The sequence below is a fragment of the Marmota flaviventris genome, chromosome 13 (assembly GCF_047511675.1).
Source record: "Marmota flaviventris isolate mMarFla1 chromosome 13, mMarFla1.hap1, whole genome shotgun sequence".
Classification (NCBI taxonomy): domain Eukaryota; kingdom Metazoa; phylum Chordata; class Mammalia; order Rodentia; family Sciuridae; genus Marmota; species Marmota flaviventris.
Window position 1 is genome coordinate 55947820 of NC_092510.1, and position 18651 is coordinate 55966470.

General features: G+C 39.3%; 2 protein-coding genes across 2 annotated transcripts; one reads left to right on the forward strand and one right to left on the reverse strand.

Annotated features, from left to right (window-relative positions):
- LOC114083544 (interferon alpha-2-like) lies at positions 1-594 on the forward strand. The gene has a single exon (XM_027924833.2). It carries the CDS (start codon positions 1-3, stop codon positions 592-594), a length of 594 nt encoding a protein of 197 aa, XP_027780634.2.
- A 15135-nt stretch (positions 595-15729) lies between these two features.
- On the reverse strand, positions 15730-16292 carry LOC139701482 (interferon beta-like). The gene is made up of 2 exons (XM_071600396.1): positions 16074-16292; positions 15730-15948 (listed from the first exon to the last, which is right to left on the reverse strand). The coding sequence occupies exons 1-2, from the start codon at positions 16290-16292 to the stop codon at positions 15730-15732; spliced, it is 438 nt and encodes a 145-aa protein (XP_071456497.1).
- Positions 16293-18651: the final 2359 nt, after the last annotated feature.

Below are 18651 nucleotides of genomic sequence, written 5' to 3' on the forward strand. Positions count from 1 at the left end.
ATGGCCTTGCCCTTGGCTTTCCTGCTGGCCCTGGTGGTGCTCAGCTGCAAGAACACTTGCTCTCTGGGCTGTGACCTGCCTCAGATACACAACCTGGGTCTTGAAACTTCTGAGGAAAATGAGGAGGGAGCCCTGACAGTCCTGGAAAAAATGAGGAGAATTCCCATTTTCTCCTGCCTGAACTACAGGAAAGACTTTGCCTTCCCCCAGGAGCAGCTGGAGGGTGAGCAGGTACAGAAGGCTCAAGCTGTTGCTGTCCTCCACCAGATGACCCAGCAGATCCTCAACCTCTTCAGCACCCAGAAGGCCTTTGCTGCTTGGGACAAGACCCTCCTGGACACCTTCCTCAGTGGCCTCTATCAGCTGCTGGATGACCTGAAAGCCTGTGGGTCCAAGCAGGTGGGGGTGGAAGAGGCTGTGAGGAAATACTTCCACAGGATCACTGTCTACCTGAAGGAGAAGAAATACCTGCCTTGTGCCTGGGAGGTGGTCAGAACAGAAATCATGAAATCCTTCTCTTTATCAGTGAATTTGTATGAAAGACTAAGGAGCATGGAAGGAGACCTGGTCCAGCAGGGAAATGCCTCTCACTGATGAACACACCTTACCACACTCCCACAAGTTCTGCCATTTCAAAGACTGTTATTTGTTGCAGTAATTCAGAGAAGAATTCAACCAATTTGTCAAATCTATAGGCACTGGACCCTTACATCCTTGAAGATGTTATCTATTTATATATTTAAATGTTATTTATTTAACTATTTATGAAATTTTATTTATTTAATCAATATAATACTATGTATACCTTTACAATATGATTAATAAAACCAATCATTTCTTTATATTTAATCAATTGATTTCTTTGTTCTTCATTAATTCCTTCTTCAATTTTTTAAATTCTTTCAATCTTGCAGGAGGATGGGAGGTTAGGTAAATATTTCTTTTCATTCTCTCCCATTTTTGTGTTAAGCAGCAAAATTGAAATTTTAGTTCTAAATGCTGATTTCTGTGTTGCGTTTCATGCACATCATTATATTTGCATTTTCCCATCAACTTAGTTGTGATACTTTCCGACAAGTTGAGATTTAAAAAAATCAACAAAATCTGGATATTATAAAATCTCACCCCATATGAAGGGAAAGATAATGGGATTTATCTTACTCATCTCTCCTCCAACTCCCATGGGGTTCCCACTTAAATATTCTTCATCTCTCACTAATTATGCCAATTCCATCTATTTTCCTCTGCAGTGATGCTTTCAATACACACAACAGCTGACATATATGGGGCTGGGAGGTGGTGCATATTAATGGGGTACCATATTATGTTTGGTGCAAAGTTTAAATCAGGTTAAACATGATCATCTCCTTGAACATTTATCCTGTCTCTCTTGTGAACAAATCAAGGTCCCTGCCTCCAGCTTTTTCAAATGAACAGGAGGTTCATGCTCTGAACAGTCACCACATCCTGCAATGGCCCACTAGCTCCTTGCCCCTTTCCACCTGTATTGGGGAACCATTGATCAGCCTTTCCCATCTTTCCACCTTCTCGTCTCTGTGGCCTTTGGTAAGCACCATTCCACTCTCAACTCCTATGAGATAATCTTCTCCCTATTTCACACATGAGTGAGATCCTGTGGCACTTGTCTTCCTGTCAAGCTCATTTCACTTTACATGATGATCTCCAGTTCCATGCATGATGCAGATCACAAGTTTTCATTCTTGTTTGTGCGTGTGTGTGTGCATGCACATACACATATGTGTCTATGAATAATATATCATATACTATGCAATATATAATTAAAAATATTAGCATAATATATATGTATATATACATGTGTTTGAAACACTTCATTTGTGATTGCTGTGACACTCCTCCTTGCTCCATACTTCCATGGATCCTGTCATGTCACTCCCAAACCACAATAGTTTCCTCCCTCTCTGGTTCAGAAATCTCCTTTGTCCCTGGAGTGGTGTTGTGTGCCTGTAGTCCCAGAGGCTCTCCAGGCTAGACACCAGGATGGCAAGTTAAAAGCTGACGTCAGCGACCTAGCTAGGCCTTAACCAACCTAGGGAAACACTGCCTCAAAATCAAAAAGAAAAAGATCCTAGATGTGACTCAGTGTTTAAGTAGCCCTGGGTTCAATCTCTGGTACCAAAACAAACAAACAAAACGACTGTGATGTCCTCCTTCATTTCTCATTAACCTGCCTGTGTATATATCTTTTTTTGTGTGTGTTTGTGTTCTATTAGAGTTTCCATCTGTAAACTTTCTCTGAAATTGTATGCAGCCACCAACTGAAAGCAATGGTTGAACGAAAGTTCTAGGTTTTCCAGAAACCTCCAAGAGAAGTTTTAGTTCCTCCTACTTAATATTTTTGGAAATAAAAGCCTGTAGTTATTACAGTGATATAAGAGTAGTTGTGACACAAATAAACAAAGAGAAAGCATGATTTGTTTTACTGTGGAAGTGATTAAAATATTGACAGAAGAAGACAGAAGCCTGCAGGCCAAGATGGACTGAGAAAGAGTCCAAGTCTGGCAATTAAGCTTCTGTTCTATGCATAATTCTGCATACTGGCAAGACCTTTTTTACATAGAGCTAAAATAGGCTGTTCTCCTGGGAGGAAGTGATCCAATATTGGAAGAGTCCATTTCCTTAACTTTTCATCTCAGAGAAGGAAAAGACTCCTAGCCCCAGGCAGGTAGTGTCCTCTTTGGGCAAAGGACAGGTGTGGGGGAAAAAGGGTCAGAATGTTTCACTTCTCTCCAGCCTGATCAGCCTTCCAGAGTCTCCTGGCCCTTCAGTTTCTCTGTATCCTATGTGATGCTAGGAGGTAGGACAGCACACCTGAAGGGAAATCAGGAAAAATCTAAGTGGCTAGTTTTACAATTTTACTCCTAGTATATTACCCAGCATGACTTTATAGTACAGAGAAAATTATTTTTTTGGAAGGAGGGATTGAAATCAGGACACTTTACCACTGAGCCACAAACCCATCCCTTTTTATTTTGAAACAATGTAAAACTTGCCAAGTTGCTTAGGGCTTCATTAAGTTGCAGAAGCTGGCCTTGAATTTGCCATTTCCTCCTTCCTTAATTTCCTGAACCACTGGGATTTCAGTGTGCACTTAATGCCAGATAAAATTCTGTCTCTTTGAATAATGACTTGGAAGACTTACTCCACCTTGATTCAGGACTAAGACACAGCAAGGGCAAATTAAAGAGTTTTTAGGGAATGCAGAAATAGCCAGCTGACAGCCTGTGGAAGAATCCATTGGGAAAGACTCTGGGAAGTTTAAAGAAGTCTGAATAATATTGTTGCTTAAGAGGATGATCAGAAATTGCCTGTAAATTGCTGAGCTAGCAGAAAAGGGCTTGGAGGGAGGGAGGGATCACTCAAACCTTAGCTTATATCACAGACCCAAACTTTAGAGTTCTCTCCAGATGAGAGGAGGGAGGCTGGGATACTCAAAGTTATCTTCATCTTGAGGGCTTCCTTTCCCCCTCCCCCGTTCTCTCCCTCCCTGTCACTCCCCTCCCCCCCCCATGGGGAAGACTGCCAGCATTTCATTGGAGGGTTTTTCTGCCCAGAGGAATCCAAGCCACCTTAAATAGCCACCCTAAGTCTCACCATCTCAAATAATTAAGCCACCCTAAATCTTAATATCTCAAATAATTTGTCGCAGTCCAGCTGCAGCAAAATAACAGGGGTGATGAACAACTTGTGTATGTTGATACAGCAGGAGTGGAAGCTGTTTATTGCAGGACAGGAGCAGTATTTATACATTCCACACAGCTTATCTAATTAGCATAAACTAGATACAGCAGTCAACCAATCAGGAATCTCCACACTTAATGGCTGGCTTTTGTTACTTCTCAAATCACTCCTTCTGGCATTTTGCCAGGCACCATTCAGACTTGTTTATGAACTCTAACATTCCCCTGGCAAAATGCCAGGTGTTATTTTGACTTGTTTACAGACTCTAACAATAATTAACAAAAAACAAAACACAAACACTCAGAAATATATTTACAAAAGTGAAGCCTCTGATAGATTTTGGCCACATGGGTTCTTGAACTAGACAAAGACAAAATGGCTCCCATAGTTTATTTAAGGGGGTACATCAAAGGTAGGGGTAAGGTTCCAAGGGCAGAGTCTTGCTTTGTGATGTCTTGCATCCAGCAGGTTGATTGACATCTTGGCAGGTCACACCCTTCTGAGGTGCTGTGTGGGATCTTAGGCAGAGTTTGAGGGGGAAGTTCACCTGCATCAGGCTGTCAATCCCTGTGGGGAGTGCCCCAGGGAGTTCCCAGTGCAAGACTTAGCCTCAGGAGGCTACTATGCTCAACAGTCCACACATAGCCCACAGAGGGCTTGTGACAAAATCTCTCTCTTTCTCTCTCTCTCTCTCTCTCTCTCTCTCTCTCTCATTGCTCAACACCTTTCAACATTATTGCCCTGTCCATCCTTTGATTAATTTTTAATGTTGTTTACTTCTTTAATGTCATTTTACTTCTAATAGTTTCACATGTCACGCTCCCATGCAGAAAATTGCACAATTCGTCTCTGAATTCTCAACTTACACTGAAAAATCTCCAGAACCATCTTTTTGACATATCCAGATGTCAATTTGTTATATAGTGGAAAGTGTTGGAAACCAGATAAGACAGTGGTGAAGCTGGCAGCCAGGGGCTTTATCTCAGCCTGGGAAACAAGACTAGAGAAGGACACAGGGAGACTGCTTGGTCCTACCCTGGGTGCCTTGAGCAGTGACAGGTCATGGTAAAGCAGGAGCTGGAGAAAGCTTGTGTGTATAAGAAGTAAGAGGGAGAAGATGGCTGTACCTCAACCCTCCCTGCCTGCCAAGCCTCACACTGCACAGGGCAAGAAAGATATTCCACAGACAAAAACAAGATGCCAGATCCTTTGGCATCTCAATCTCTCTGCTGTATGGATTCAATGTCACACTTTACTTGGTTCATAAATCAAGTCCATTTCTGTTCTTTCAGTCCTTAATAGGACCTTCCAGACAAGCCATTACCTCAACTACCCCTGAGGTGCTAACCTTGGATCATTGGTGAGTTTGGAATAGATCATCTCTCCAGATTTATTTTTGTCTCCAAGGAGCTCTCTTGATGACGTAACACAAATAGTGTTAATGGGAAGCAGGAGTCAATACTTTCAGAGATCTTAGTCTATAGTCAGGCTACAATAAAATTTGATGGTAAGACTGAAGACTAGAACTAAAATTTTTGAGACCTTAGAGCTTCCTTCTTTCAATTCTAGGTTTCTCAGGGCAGACTTTTCATTGTCTTAGTAGATTATGACCAAGTTGGAATGCACAGCCAAGGTCAACATCCACAGTCCTACCAGACTCGGTGAGTGTGCTAGTCCTGGAGCCTGGTGGCCAAGCTGCTGTTGATTAGGTGACTCACCTCTCTTCTCCTAAGGGCTGATCAAATCTGGATTAAATGAGAGAACAGTTAGGCAGTCCATTGAGTGGTCTTTGAGCCTCTGTCAGAAGCAGGCATTTCCCTGCCTTGGGCACCTGAGCATTGACCCTCAGTCTTTCTCTCTGCCATGGCCCTGGTGCTCAATTTGGCTGCATTGCATGTGGCTAACTTACACTCTGCCACTTGTCAAGGTGAAGTCATTTCCTTCTTTCACATTCGTGAAATTATGACATCCCCCCCCATTTTACCCACAAACTGTCTAATTTTGCTTTTTAAGAAAGCTGAAATGAGAAACAAAATCTGATAGAGAAAAGCAGTGCAGCCTTTCACCTTTCTTCTAATTTCCATTATTTGTCTGACTTCATGATAAAAGCCTAATTCATGAGCAGCAACACAAAGATTTCCTGGTAAACTGCCATTAAAAAGAATGTACAAAAATTAAAGTGATAAAATCACAAAGAGTAGGAGATGAGAAAAGGTTTTTCTCTGTGACATAACTGCCTGGGTCTTATCACCCTGCACTCTCAGAGTAAGACAGAAACTGAGGAGCAATGATCTCCAATAGAATCACACTGACTGTGACCAACTGAAGATCATGTGTTTCTGTAAGATTAACTTCACAGGAGGGACAGAGTCATCCGTGAGTGCCCTGTGCCCAACTAAGAAAATCTGAGAAAGGCAAGAATTCTAAAAAGGGGAAGAACTGAACAATAAAGTGTAATTAGCAAAATAAATCTTACTTGATTGAAGGTAAAATTATTCTTATTAGATAAGTCTTCTAGCTACCTACTCAATACAAACCTTTAATTTCAGAATCAGAAGACTATTGATATTTTTTTAAAGAGAGAGAGAGAGAGAATTTTTTAATACTTATTTTTTAGTTTTCGGTGGACACAACATCTTTGTTTGTATGTGGTGCTGAGGATCGAACCCGGGCCGCAAGCATGCCAGGCGAGCAGGCTACCCCTTGAGCCACATCCCCAGCCCTGACTATTGATACTTTTGATACCTGGATACATGTATCAGGAGAGAAGTCATTACTGAGCACTAGCAACTTTGTGACAAGAACTCTAGGGACAGGGACAAGAATCATGGAGAGTTTATTATTTTGTCAACAAAGAAACAAGTGTCAGTAACAGATTCCTCACATCAAGAAGAGGTGGTGCACCTGCTCTCTGGATGAGTCTGACGAGTGTGGACTGAGGACACTTTGTCATTTGTGAGCAGAGGGTGTTACTAGTTGTGATAAACACCTTGAGAGGCAGTTGGTGCTAGAGAAATATTGTTATCCTGAAATTAGAATCTCCATACTCATAAGCAACTGAAAAATACCTGGATTTCTCCCACTATTATTGGCAGACAGAGGAGCAATGAAGACCTCAGTAAGAAAATGGTGGACGGAAAAGACAATGGCTACATTAACTATGATCCTGTGGCTCAGTGAAACATAACCACACAGAACTGCTGGAATATATTCTAAAAGGAGAGGAAAAGCAAGAAAGAAGCTCATTCACCAGTAATCAGCAGCTTCTGCTTTGAATAAATCAAAGAACAATTCTATTCAGGAAGAACTTTATTGCTAGAGATGATCTGGTAAATCATGGAACAAATACAGAGATTCATAGGTTGAGGGAGCAGACTTTCTATGTTAAAGAACGAAAGGAAAATGAATGTTAGGATCAGGGCTCAAAGTTTGTTTCTAGAACAGAGGAAAGTAATATTTATAGATGAAAATAAAATGTGTATGTGAGTGTGTGTGTGTGTGTGTGTGTGTGTGTGAGAGAGAGAGAGAGAGAGAGAGAGAGAGAGAGAGAGAGAGAGAGAGATTGGAATTATAGTTCTGTAGGGCAACTGGAGGTAACTAGTTTTTGTAAAATTGGGTTCTATTGGAGAACAATGTCATTGGTGAATTCCCTGTGCCCAGCTCATAAATTTAACAGGGAAAATTCAGAGGTTTAAGCAGATTAGTTGAAAATAAGAGAGTAGTTACTAAACTTAAAATTATGTTGCATGAAGTTAAAATGACTGTTATGAGCCTCTAGCTACACAAAGAGAAAAAAATATTTGCTATCAGCCTCTGGTTGTACACATATAGTACTTTCTTTAGGTCAATGATACTTCCTATTTGACTGATAAGTATCCAATTGGATGGGCACATCCGGAATTTATTTGCAAAACTAGCTTTTAGTGTAAAATCAATAAAATAGGTTGATGTCATCTTCTTTGACTATCTTCAGATGGTCTCAGGAATGCTTGAACAACAGAGCTGACTTACATTTTCTTTGGAAAACAGGGAAGATAAACCAAATCCAGAGGACAGAAGCCACTATCTTTACCATCTGATGATCCAGCCAGATGTTCAATTTCTTCAGCATGGTTGACAACCATGCTTACAGCAATGAGTTCCTCCTTGATCAACTACTTTCTAGGCTTCATCTCAGTCTGAATCAACTGAAGCCAACACACATAGAAAAACTCTGTCTCTATTTGGGATTTGCTTCTTGGAAGTATTATCAGATAATCATCTGCTATTTAAAGGAAAAGCAGTATAACTCCTGTGCCTGGGAGGTTGCCAGAGGGAAATTTCAATTGTCCTTTTTCAACATTAGCAATCATCAAAGATTATTCAACAAAAAAAGCAAAATCATTACATGATTTATTTCCTGAACCTCCAAACATAAACTCACCTAAGAGTTGCACCAACATAAAAATATCTCAAACCTAAATCATAAGAGTATATTAAATAGATGTCATAGGTCATGCATTTTAAATTGAAATATATATATATATATATATATATATATATATATATCATGGTTTATTTTTTAAAGAGATAATGTTATTATTTATAATTTTAATTTTTTCCAATAAAATTCTTGGAGGTAATTTGCAGTTTCCAGAAGTTTGAAATTTAATTTTCTCATAGAAAATATTCATCAAAGGTGCTTTTTTGAATGACAATTTTCAGTTAAATTGATGCCTGTTTCTGAACAGATAACAAAAAAGTAAGTAACTGGATCTTAACACACATTTATCTTTCTTTCATAAGAGCTCTGTGTAGGAATTATTGTCAGATGACCCCTCCTTGGCTGGCCCTCTCCCAACAGTGATTCAAGGACCTGAGTATAATTTTCAAGCCATATTGAAACCAGAGAATCTTCTGCTAAAACTTCACTGTGAATTACCCTGGAAATTCTTCATTTTCTTCTTCAGAGATAATAGGAATTTCTCAGCTCCATTATAATCTTGTGGGACCACCATCATTTTATGTGGTTTATTGTTAACCAAAATATTATTGTATGGTACAAATTGTGTTCTTGAACTGATTTTTGCCAGAAGTTTTTTCAGTTAGTGAATCTCAATGTTTTCCCCAAGATTTGGGAAGGTGTCAGACAACTTTTACTTGAATAAGCTTTCTAGTTTTCTCTGTTGTTCCTTCTCACATTCCTTTAAGTAATACATTCATATGTTTGATGCTGTATGCACCATAGTTTCCTTTTGCTTTTGCCCTTTGTTTTAATTCTCTCTTTGTTTCTCTAATTGACTGATTTCAAACAGTGTGACTTTGATTTTACTGATTCTGTTTTCAGCATGATTGAGTCTACTGTTGAAACTTTCTATAAAGGTTTTTAGTTTTGTCAGTACATTTTTCTGTTCCAGAATCTATTTGGTTCTTTTACACGTCATCTATTTCTGTAACAAATGTCTTGTACAGTTCATAAAGTGTTCTCTTGATTTCATTTAGCTGTCTTCTCCTTCACTTCATTAAGCTTCTTTAAGGTATTTAATTTTAAATGTTTTGTCCAGTTATTCTTATATCTCTATTTCCTTAGGAGCAGTTACTCATAATCTATTTTATTCTTTTATTGATGTGATTGACTATATGTCATGATTCATGTACATTGTATTGATATCTGTGCATTTGAAGGAGCAAGCAGCTGCTTCATCTTTACAGACTGGCTTCAGCAGGTAAATATCTCCATTATCCTCTCCAGGATGATGGAATTGCTACTGGGACCACAGTCAGGTGGAACTGAAGTCAGATCATATGGCAGCTGCTGAATCTGTAGTACAGAAGGAAGTTGGGAGGCTGGTTTGTAGGGGATAGGCAGTGACCTTGCCTGGTCACTTGATGGATAAGACCAGGATGTTGGTCAGTAGAGCTGGCCTTGGGACAAGCCTTGCTTTAGGATCCACAGTTAAGTCTGCAAAAGGTAGGCCTGTTATCAATTAAATAGGTGGATATGCTTCCCAACAGTTCTTTGGAAAGACTTTTCCTAGTCCCTAGGCAGGTTCTTGCATGGGCAGCACTGGCCTCAGAATATAGACAGCAGTGTATTTCAGGATCTGCACCTTGACTGAAGTTGGTGGACTTGCTTTCAGAGGCATGTAAGAGCCTGTCTCCCACCAGTTCTCTGGGTAGATAAAACTTCTTCTGTACTATAGCTGAGAGATGGTAGATCCAAGTCATAGGGCTATTTCAGGATCCACAGTCAGACCACAGTAGGTGAGTTTGCCTCCACAGGCATGGATGGGTGTGAACTTGCAGTGGTGGAATGAGGGGGCCTGGCATCTCCACCACCTTGTCAAGCAATCATTGGATGCTGTCAGCCCCAGGAAGTATCTGAACATATTGAAGACATTTGGAATAGATAGGTAGGTAGGTAGGTAGACAGTCAGACAGATAGACATATAACAATGGAATTTATTAAAGGAATTATCTCACATGATTATTGTGGCTAAGAAATCACAGGACAGGCTATCTACAACTGAAGACACTGGGATGCCAGAAGCGTGATTCTGCCCAATTCTGGCAGCCTCAAGGAAGCTGATGATGTAATTCTCTCTGAGGCCAAAGACCCAAGAAGCCATGGAGACTGCTGGTGTAAATACTGTAGTCCCTAAATCCAGAAGCATGGAGTTCTCATGTCCAAAAGCAGAATAAAATGAGTGTCCTAGTTTTAGGATTGGGAAAGAGAGAGGGAAGGGGACATAATTTCCCTTTCTTTTCCTTCTGGTCTTTTTGGGCTTCCAGCTATTTAGAAGGCACCTGACCACACTGATGTTCCCACTCACTTCACAGAGTCATGTGCTAATTTCCCTAGTCACAGTTTCACAGATAGACACACAAATAATGCTTTACCAGTTGAGCAACACATAAATTTAACCATCATAAGGCCGAAGATAAATTATGAGAATTAAATATGGCACAGGGAACTGCCTAGAATCTCAAAGGAAAAGTAAATCCATGCTCAGGGCAAACAATATCTGTATCTGAGAGGGCTCCTTGGGAGTTTCCAAAAGCAGGGCTCTGATGGCACATGTTGGAGATGTTGGGTGGGCAGAACTTGTCTGCCCTGGGGCTATTGACCATTGATGGAAATCTTCCAATGTAGCAGGGGTGCACACTGGAGGGTCTTCTGATAATCTCTGTATATAGAAAGGGAGAAGAAAAATAAGTCTTTTCTTCAGCAGTTGTGGTGTTCATGGCTAAGATCCCTGTAATAAAAGCCAGATCAACAAGAAAAAAGCAAGACAAATTTATTTAGACTTCAGAAATGAAGATGAAAAGACCCAGGGAAACTGTCTTTCATGCTTAGGAAAGATGAAGAGAGCACAGCCTTGTGGCTAGATGATAGTTCAAAAGGGGGTCTGATGCAATGGTAATAAACTGGGGGACTCTGCAGGGTCTATTTGCTCAGATTCTTCTGGGAGTCTTGGGTTGCATGCCTGTTCTCTGGGCATAGGGCAGGATGATCATTGCATATCCTATGACCCACTTTAGGGGAGGAATTTCAGAGAATATGGCCAGAGCACACACACAAAAGAGAATGACTTTCTTACTTCTGTAGTTTTCTCAGTTTCCAGGGGGTCACTTTTGGTGGTATTATATTCCAAATCCTAACTTTAGCAAGAGTTGGGCACAGTCCCCAGCATAGTGGCCTATTGACATCTGGATCTGGTGGTGAGTAGGACTGAAACTGAAGAAGCAGTCTGGCTAAAGGCCTGTGACAAGACATGCAGAATGTGGGAAAGGACAAAGGAACAGAAAGTGTCTGAACCCAGTGGCACACAGATCTAGGCTGGCACTCCCGCTCCTCACACAGCTCAGATGGAGAATTCTCTGCCCCGCCAGCTGCTCCTGGGTTTGCCGAGAACCCACAGCCTGGGCAGGAGCAGCTTGGTCACCCAGTGAGGGGGGTGAGTGGGATGAGTGAGGCAGCAGGTGGGAGACAGGAACACAGGCTTTTCTCCCTTTCCCTGAACATAAACTTTCCGTGTGGTTCCCAAGTTTCACAGAAACTCTACGGCTGAGCAAGCTTCTCCAGTGAGATGAAGAGTTTTGGTGAGGTTCTCACTCCCTGTGTTCAGGTGGACAATGTTGTCTTCCAACCAGGCTCTTCCTATATTTTGCATCCTCCTCATTCCCATCCCCAACTGTTTTTATGGACTGGGCTCTAAGTAGAATCTGGAATCAAGGTCATTACATCTGGTCAGAAAAATGTCACATTTGTCTTTCTTTGATTTGAATAGGCAAACCAAAAAATAAAGAGATTGATATTATAAGCCTTTAATAATCACCCCCAATTAACCATGCAAAAGGCACTTGTAAGTATTATCAACAGCAACACTGCTCAAATGTTTGGTTTTTAGGACCCAGTGCTTCTCCATTTCTATGTATTGACATTTGCCATAAGAAAATTTAAAATGAGGAAGTTTTAAATATTTTTTTCATTAAAAATAAAGCACACATGTATATAAATTGAAGCTATTCTCTTTTAAAATTAGAAAATGTAATAAAATTTAATTTTATTCATAACCATAACAATAATAAAGTATAAAATAAGATGTTTTCAAAAACATATTGGAAAATTAATAATAAAATACGTTGGAATAAACCTCAGAAGGAATACAGAAGATGTATAATTAAGCTAACATTAAAACTTTATTGAATATTCTTCAATGATTTGGAACCAGAGTCACCATTTTTCTTTACACTTAATATATATTAGAAAATATTCAATAAACAAAAACTTTTTCTTTATTGAGTGCTCAGCAAATATTCATTAATATGTCAATAAAGAATAGGTATGTATTCAATATATTAATTGTATTTCTCTAGTGGAAGAAACCAGAGCCTTGCCCTGCCTTGCAGCCTGCTCTGCAGAGTCTGATTTCCCTCTTCACTAGGCTTCCCACCCACCATATGCTAAAATGTGCATCACTCACTTGAGAAGATAACATGTGGAACAACTTGCTTAAGTCTCATTGGTGAACAATATGAAAAAAATTCATCTCAGTTTAAGGAGAAAGGCTATATACCTATAGCTACTATGATATCATTATTAGAGGGACATTCCCTCCTTTCTAAAAATATTTATAGTGTGTGAACAAGAGCTACTCACATAGAATTTCTGACAAACAGAGAACTTACACTAACATTTGCTGTCAAGTGTGGTATCTGTACTACTAAAGGGAAATTGATGGAAAGAAACCACAAGGGAAAACAGCTGTATGAAAACACAGAGCAGGTTAATGATGAGTAAAGGAAGACCCCAAGTGGGGAATTCTGGAGGAAGGGGAAAATGATTATCAAGATTTCTCAATGGAAAAAATGTGGGCCAGAGCAGTAGGGAGGAATGTGCCAGCTATCAGAAACATCTAGGGGAGTAACATACCTATTTCCCATCAGTTTTAGAGACTAACTTATCCAGAATGGCCTACAACCTGTCATGTTCTGACTCAACCTACAAATAAGACTTATCTTTCATGTGAAGAGTAACTGTTTTTCAGTCTTCTCCAGAACTCTTCCCAGCATTTTTTTCTTTTTTTAAAAAAATCATCTCTTTGAAGGTAGTTACTGAGAGAGGTACATGGTAACCATTACCATTGCCCCAAAGTAGTCTGCATTATGAGGAGAAACCCATGGAGCCATTGGACTTCTGCATAGATCAGAAACCTGACCCCAAACCTGTCGCTGCCCTTATCACACTGAGCCACCAGGGAGAGTTCTTCTCTGAAAGAGTTTCCCTTAGTCTGCATGCACTGGATGCTGCTTTCTGTTTCCTTTGGGTACAGCTACAATGACATCACATACAATGGAAAGTAAGGAGAGCACTCCAGCAGATGTCTCTGCAAAACCTAGACATTTTATGGAACTTCTGCTTTCTACACATGCTGCACTGTTCTTCAGGGAAACCATTAAGCTGAAACCACAACACAATAGAAAGCAGCCCTGTGTGAATGGGCAGGCAGGTGAAGGGAAAGAACGAGAGAATTATGGGCTTTCAGAATGCTTCCTTTAAAGGTCAGTTACTGACCTCTTTATGAGGGAAAGTTGTAAGAATTCTCTAGAAAAACGAGTGACATCTTCCTAGAGAGCAAAGAAAAATTTAAAAATACCTACATAATTTTGTTATTTATTTATTTATTTAAAATGTTTTGCATGTTTATTGAGAGAGATGAAAGGAAAGGAGATAATAACTACTTGATGAAAGTGATTATTTCAATTTCATTAGATTATGTTTTTTTTTTCCCATTGTGCCGTTAATATCCAGATAAACTAAATGCAAATGTTGGGTGTACTTAGTTATAAAATATCTGAATTGTCTAAAATGCTTTCTTTTTATTTTTATATCTTTTCTAGTTTTTTTAATTTGTTTTAATTAGTTACACATGACAGTACAATGATCTTGACATATCATAAATTTGAATCAGTTGGGATATAATTTCTCATTTTTCTGAGTGTTCAGGTTACAGAATTACATTGGTCATGCAGTCACGTACATACCCACAGCAATAATAATGTCTATTTTATTCTGCTGTCCTTCCATTCCTACATAATTTTAAATCCTCAATCTATGGAAGATACTGTGCTAAGATCTTTGAAATGCAAGTACGTTTTTAGTGTTTCCAGACTATATTTTGAACCCATTTTATTCATAATAAAACTGTAGGCTATAGTTTAAGTGGAAAGGAGTAAAGATAAAATGGAAAGTTAATTTTATTTAGCACCATTTTCTGGGTCTCACTGCCTCACATTTTCTCTGTGAGATGGAGAAGGAAGAACCAAGAAGCTCAACTGTAATGTCATTACTACAGAGAGAAGAGGGGTGTGGATAAGAGAGAAGTTAGTGAGAGAAGTCCATATTTCTGTCATGAGTTCTAAAGAGGCTGAAGAATGGCTCTTTACATTTTAAAGAAGTGGCATTTCCATGCACTCAGGAAATGGTGGCTTTTGCTAATACCTGACAATGGGAATGAATGTCTCCATGGAAATGCACAAGATTCATGGGATTTAGTTGTGATTCTGGCTCTGGCTCACCCATTCCCTTACCCTAAGCATCCCAGGACTCATTCCCTCATCACCACAATTTCCTTTTTCTCTCAGATAGAATTCCTGGGTCACCCTTATCATTCTCTCCCTTCATCTGCCTGCTCATTCACACAGGACTGTTTTCTGATGTGTTGTGATTTCAGCTTAATGGTTTCCCTGAATAGCAGTGCTGCATGTGTAGAAAGCAGAAGTTCCATAAAATGTCTGGGTTCTGCAAAGACATCCACTGGAGAGCTCTCCTTAATTTTCATTGTGATGTCATAGTGCCTATACCTAAAAGAAAGAGAAAACAGCATCCAATGCCTGCAGACAAGGAAGGGCTTAGGTTGACTTACAAGAGCTAGTATATTCCTTTGGTTCACCTGAGAGCTAAATTCTAACTTCACGACCATAGACCCTGGAGCACAGAGCAAAAGCAGTGGGCACCCCAGATTCTACCCCAAGACACTTTCTCACCCACTACCCTCCAATCTCACAGAATTCACTCCAATTTATTGCCCTAAAAGGTTCAGATCCCCTTATTATGTAGTACCTTGTGTATTACATGTGGCTTCTTTGGAATATAAATTTCTCAGGGGAATTTAAATGTCAGGATTTTAAATTATGGCATGGGCTAGAAACTCTACTACTTTACAGGCACATTTTACAAAGAGCATCTAAGAGGGGCTCTGAATATGTGAACATAGGGGTTTTATAAATCAAGTTGAAATTGAAACTGCCACATGGATTTTTGCATCATAAATAATTTATTTTCCAATGTAAATATTTAAATAAATAATGAAATAACTTAATTCATAAATTAATTTAAAAAGTTAAAAATGTCTATTGTCTTTTCAAAGGCACCCCATTTGCTGACAGACACTGAATGAGCCTCTGCTGGTTGAAGAATGCCTGAACTCATCGTCTGGTCAAGACGTGGTGCCTACTGGGCCATCTTCAGTTTTGGAATTTGTCTGTAAGTCTGTTAATGAAGGAGAAGTTCCAGTAGAGTTCATCTCTGACGACTGTCCAGGCACAGCTGCTGTACTCCTTGGCCTCCAGGTACATCCAGATCCTCACATAGTAACTCTTCAGGCGCAGGATAATCATGGAGTATGCCTGTCTTTTGTTTTCCTCCCCCAGTTTCTCTACCACCGTTGTGTTCAGGAGGACCATCTGCTGATGGAGTTCATGAAGGAGGTCTGTGACAATGGTGTTATTCCAGTCAGGATTATAGTAGCCTTTTTTGAATACATGAAAGATGTCCTTGAGCATCTCATAGATGACAAGGCAGCCTGCGCCTTCTGGAACTGCTGTGGATGTTTGATCTCCTTGGGGATCTTGAAGTCCATCCTGTCACTGAGGCAGTCTGCAGGCCTTTCATTCAACTGCTCTAGGAGCTTCTGACATTCCACACTGCTGTTGAACTGTTGGAGTCGAAGCAGGTTGTAACTTAGGGAAAGAGCTGTGGTGGAGAAGCACAACAGGAGAGCCGGTTGGAGGATGCACCTGTTGTTCATGGTGACAACCAGAACAGCGCTGCCTACAATCTATGCAAGGTTGCACAGACTGCAAAGGTCTGCAATGTGAATGTCCTGGCTCCATGGGGATGGGCTATTTATATGGGATGGTCCTCTCTGTTTCAGAGGAATTTCCCACTTTCAGTTCTCCCTTTCATTTTTACTATGTCATTTTCTTCTTATTGCATTCTTAAGAGTTTCTAAAACCCTATTTATTTGAACTCCTGATTACTCTATATAATGTATATTAGGGAAAAAGATATACAAACTGTGAGAATTTCTAATATTGTATAAAGTTTCAGTAATTTCTAAAGCAAAGGGGGAGAAAGGGACTTTAGAGGAAACAGAGAAGCCCCAAATAGCTAAGAGTCATTAACTGAAAAGCCACTCAGAACAGCAGCTGGATTGGGGTTTTGCCTATTGCAATAGTAGGTTCGTGTGAGAGGGCCTAGGGGAGTTCTGAGAGACCGTGGAATAGTGCAGGGAAGAGAAAGTTTCAAATCAACTGTGTCTGAAATAGTGACATGTCTTCCATTTTGTTGGCTTACATCCTTGCTCTTGAAGTTGTTAGCCACCATGTGAGGGGTCTGACTGCCCTGAGACTACTGTCCTGAAGGGAAGGCCAAACTAGCTCAGGGGATGCCAGGTGGAACTTGGCAAGATCATTTAAATGTTTAAACAATGAAATCCCTTTAACTTGCAATAGTATGAAAATTACCAATGAATGTCCCTGCAGAAGTGTGTGTGAGTGTGTAACACACGCACACAATATCTGTAAATGCCCTTGCAGCAACGTCATAATAAAAAATACAAATATCCATCAGGAGAGAAGTGGCTAAGTAATACCATAGTACAGACAAAATGGAATATTATTGCATCATTAAAATGGAAACAGTTGATGTAAACCTATGTCACAAATTTCTTTAATGAAATGAATATAATATATGAAATATATTATACTCATTAATTATAATATAAAATAAATAAATATGAAATATATAATATCATATAATATCAGTAAAATGTAATATATATCATATAATATAAATATCAATGATTGTATATTATATATAATAGATTAACTATAAAATAATGGATATGGTAATATTGTTTGTTTTATAGATTAATGAAAGACACACACAAACACAAATTTACATGAATACATATGCTGACACATGCATATTATCTTTTTTACCAGGTACATTCACTCAAATATTAATAGTAGTCACTTGCAGTGACAATGCTGGCAGAGGTGAAAATGTGGCTTGAAAGAAAATTTTTTTCATTTTCACAATGTAAATTTAGAAATATTGACAATTTTTTAGTGTGCAATTTCTTATTGATGCATTATAATTATGTAGAGTAGTGGGATTCATTATGCCATATCTATACATGCACACAACAAAACTGGATGCAACTCACTCACCAGGGCCTTCCCTTTCCTTCCCTCCTGCCTCCCCTGATCACAATCACATATAAGAAGAGCCATGAGGCATCTTCATCATTCAGTATACTTTGAGGAAAGTTAAAAAGCCTTACTCTGTTTAATATATCCCTTATTTTATTCACATTTAATTTTTTTTCTATAACAAACATACATTATTGGTATCATTAGAAAATATAGTTATAGAGGAGGAGTAAGTCCTAGTGTCTACAGCACATACAGGAGGTGACTCTGGCTCATTAAAACTTATTAGAAATTTTAAAAGAGAAGAGTTCAACAATACCCAAATCAAAAACATGGCACTGTTTAAGGAGATGGTGGCATAGTCTGGATGTTAAATGTCCCCTCCAGGCCATGTGTTAAAGCTTGATCCCCAGGGAACTGCCAAAGGGAGGTGGTGGAGTCCTTTGGAGGTGTCATCTAGTGGAAGGTTTGAAGGTCATAGCTGGTGGGTCCTTGAAGGGCATTTTGGGACCCTGGCCTTCTCTTCACTCCATATTACTCCCTGGAATCACTTAGTAGTGTTTTTCCTCCTGTGGTGACACCCTGCACTCGTCAGGAAGGAAGCAATGGGCCAATTAATCATGGACTGCAACCACCAGAACATTAAAAGTTAGTTATCTCTTTTAAGAGTTAATTATCTAGGGTATTTGTTATGGTAAAAGAAAACTGACTAATCATGGTGAAAATGCTAGTTACCCTGTTTAAATCATTACACATTATAAACATGTATAATGATTATCCCACTGTACAATATAAATGCTTACAATTATCATGTCTATGTCAATAAATAGCCCAAATATTTGTTTTTATCATAAAGGATATAAGATGCTATGAGAAACAGGTATATAATAATGAAGAGAGAAAATTTATAAAAAGAAGTATAGCAACATCATAATACTCATTTATTTTGTT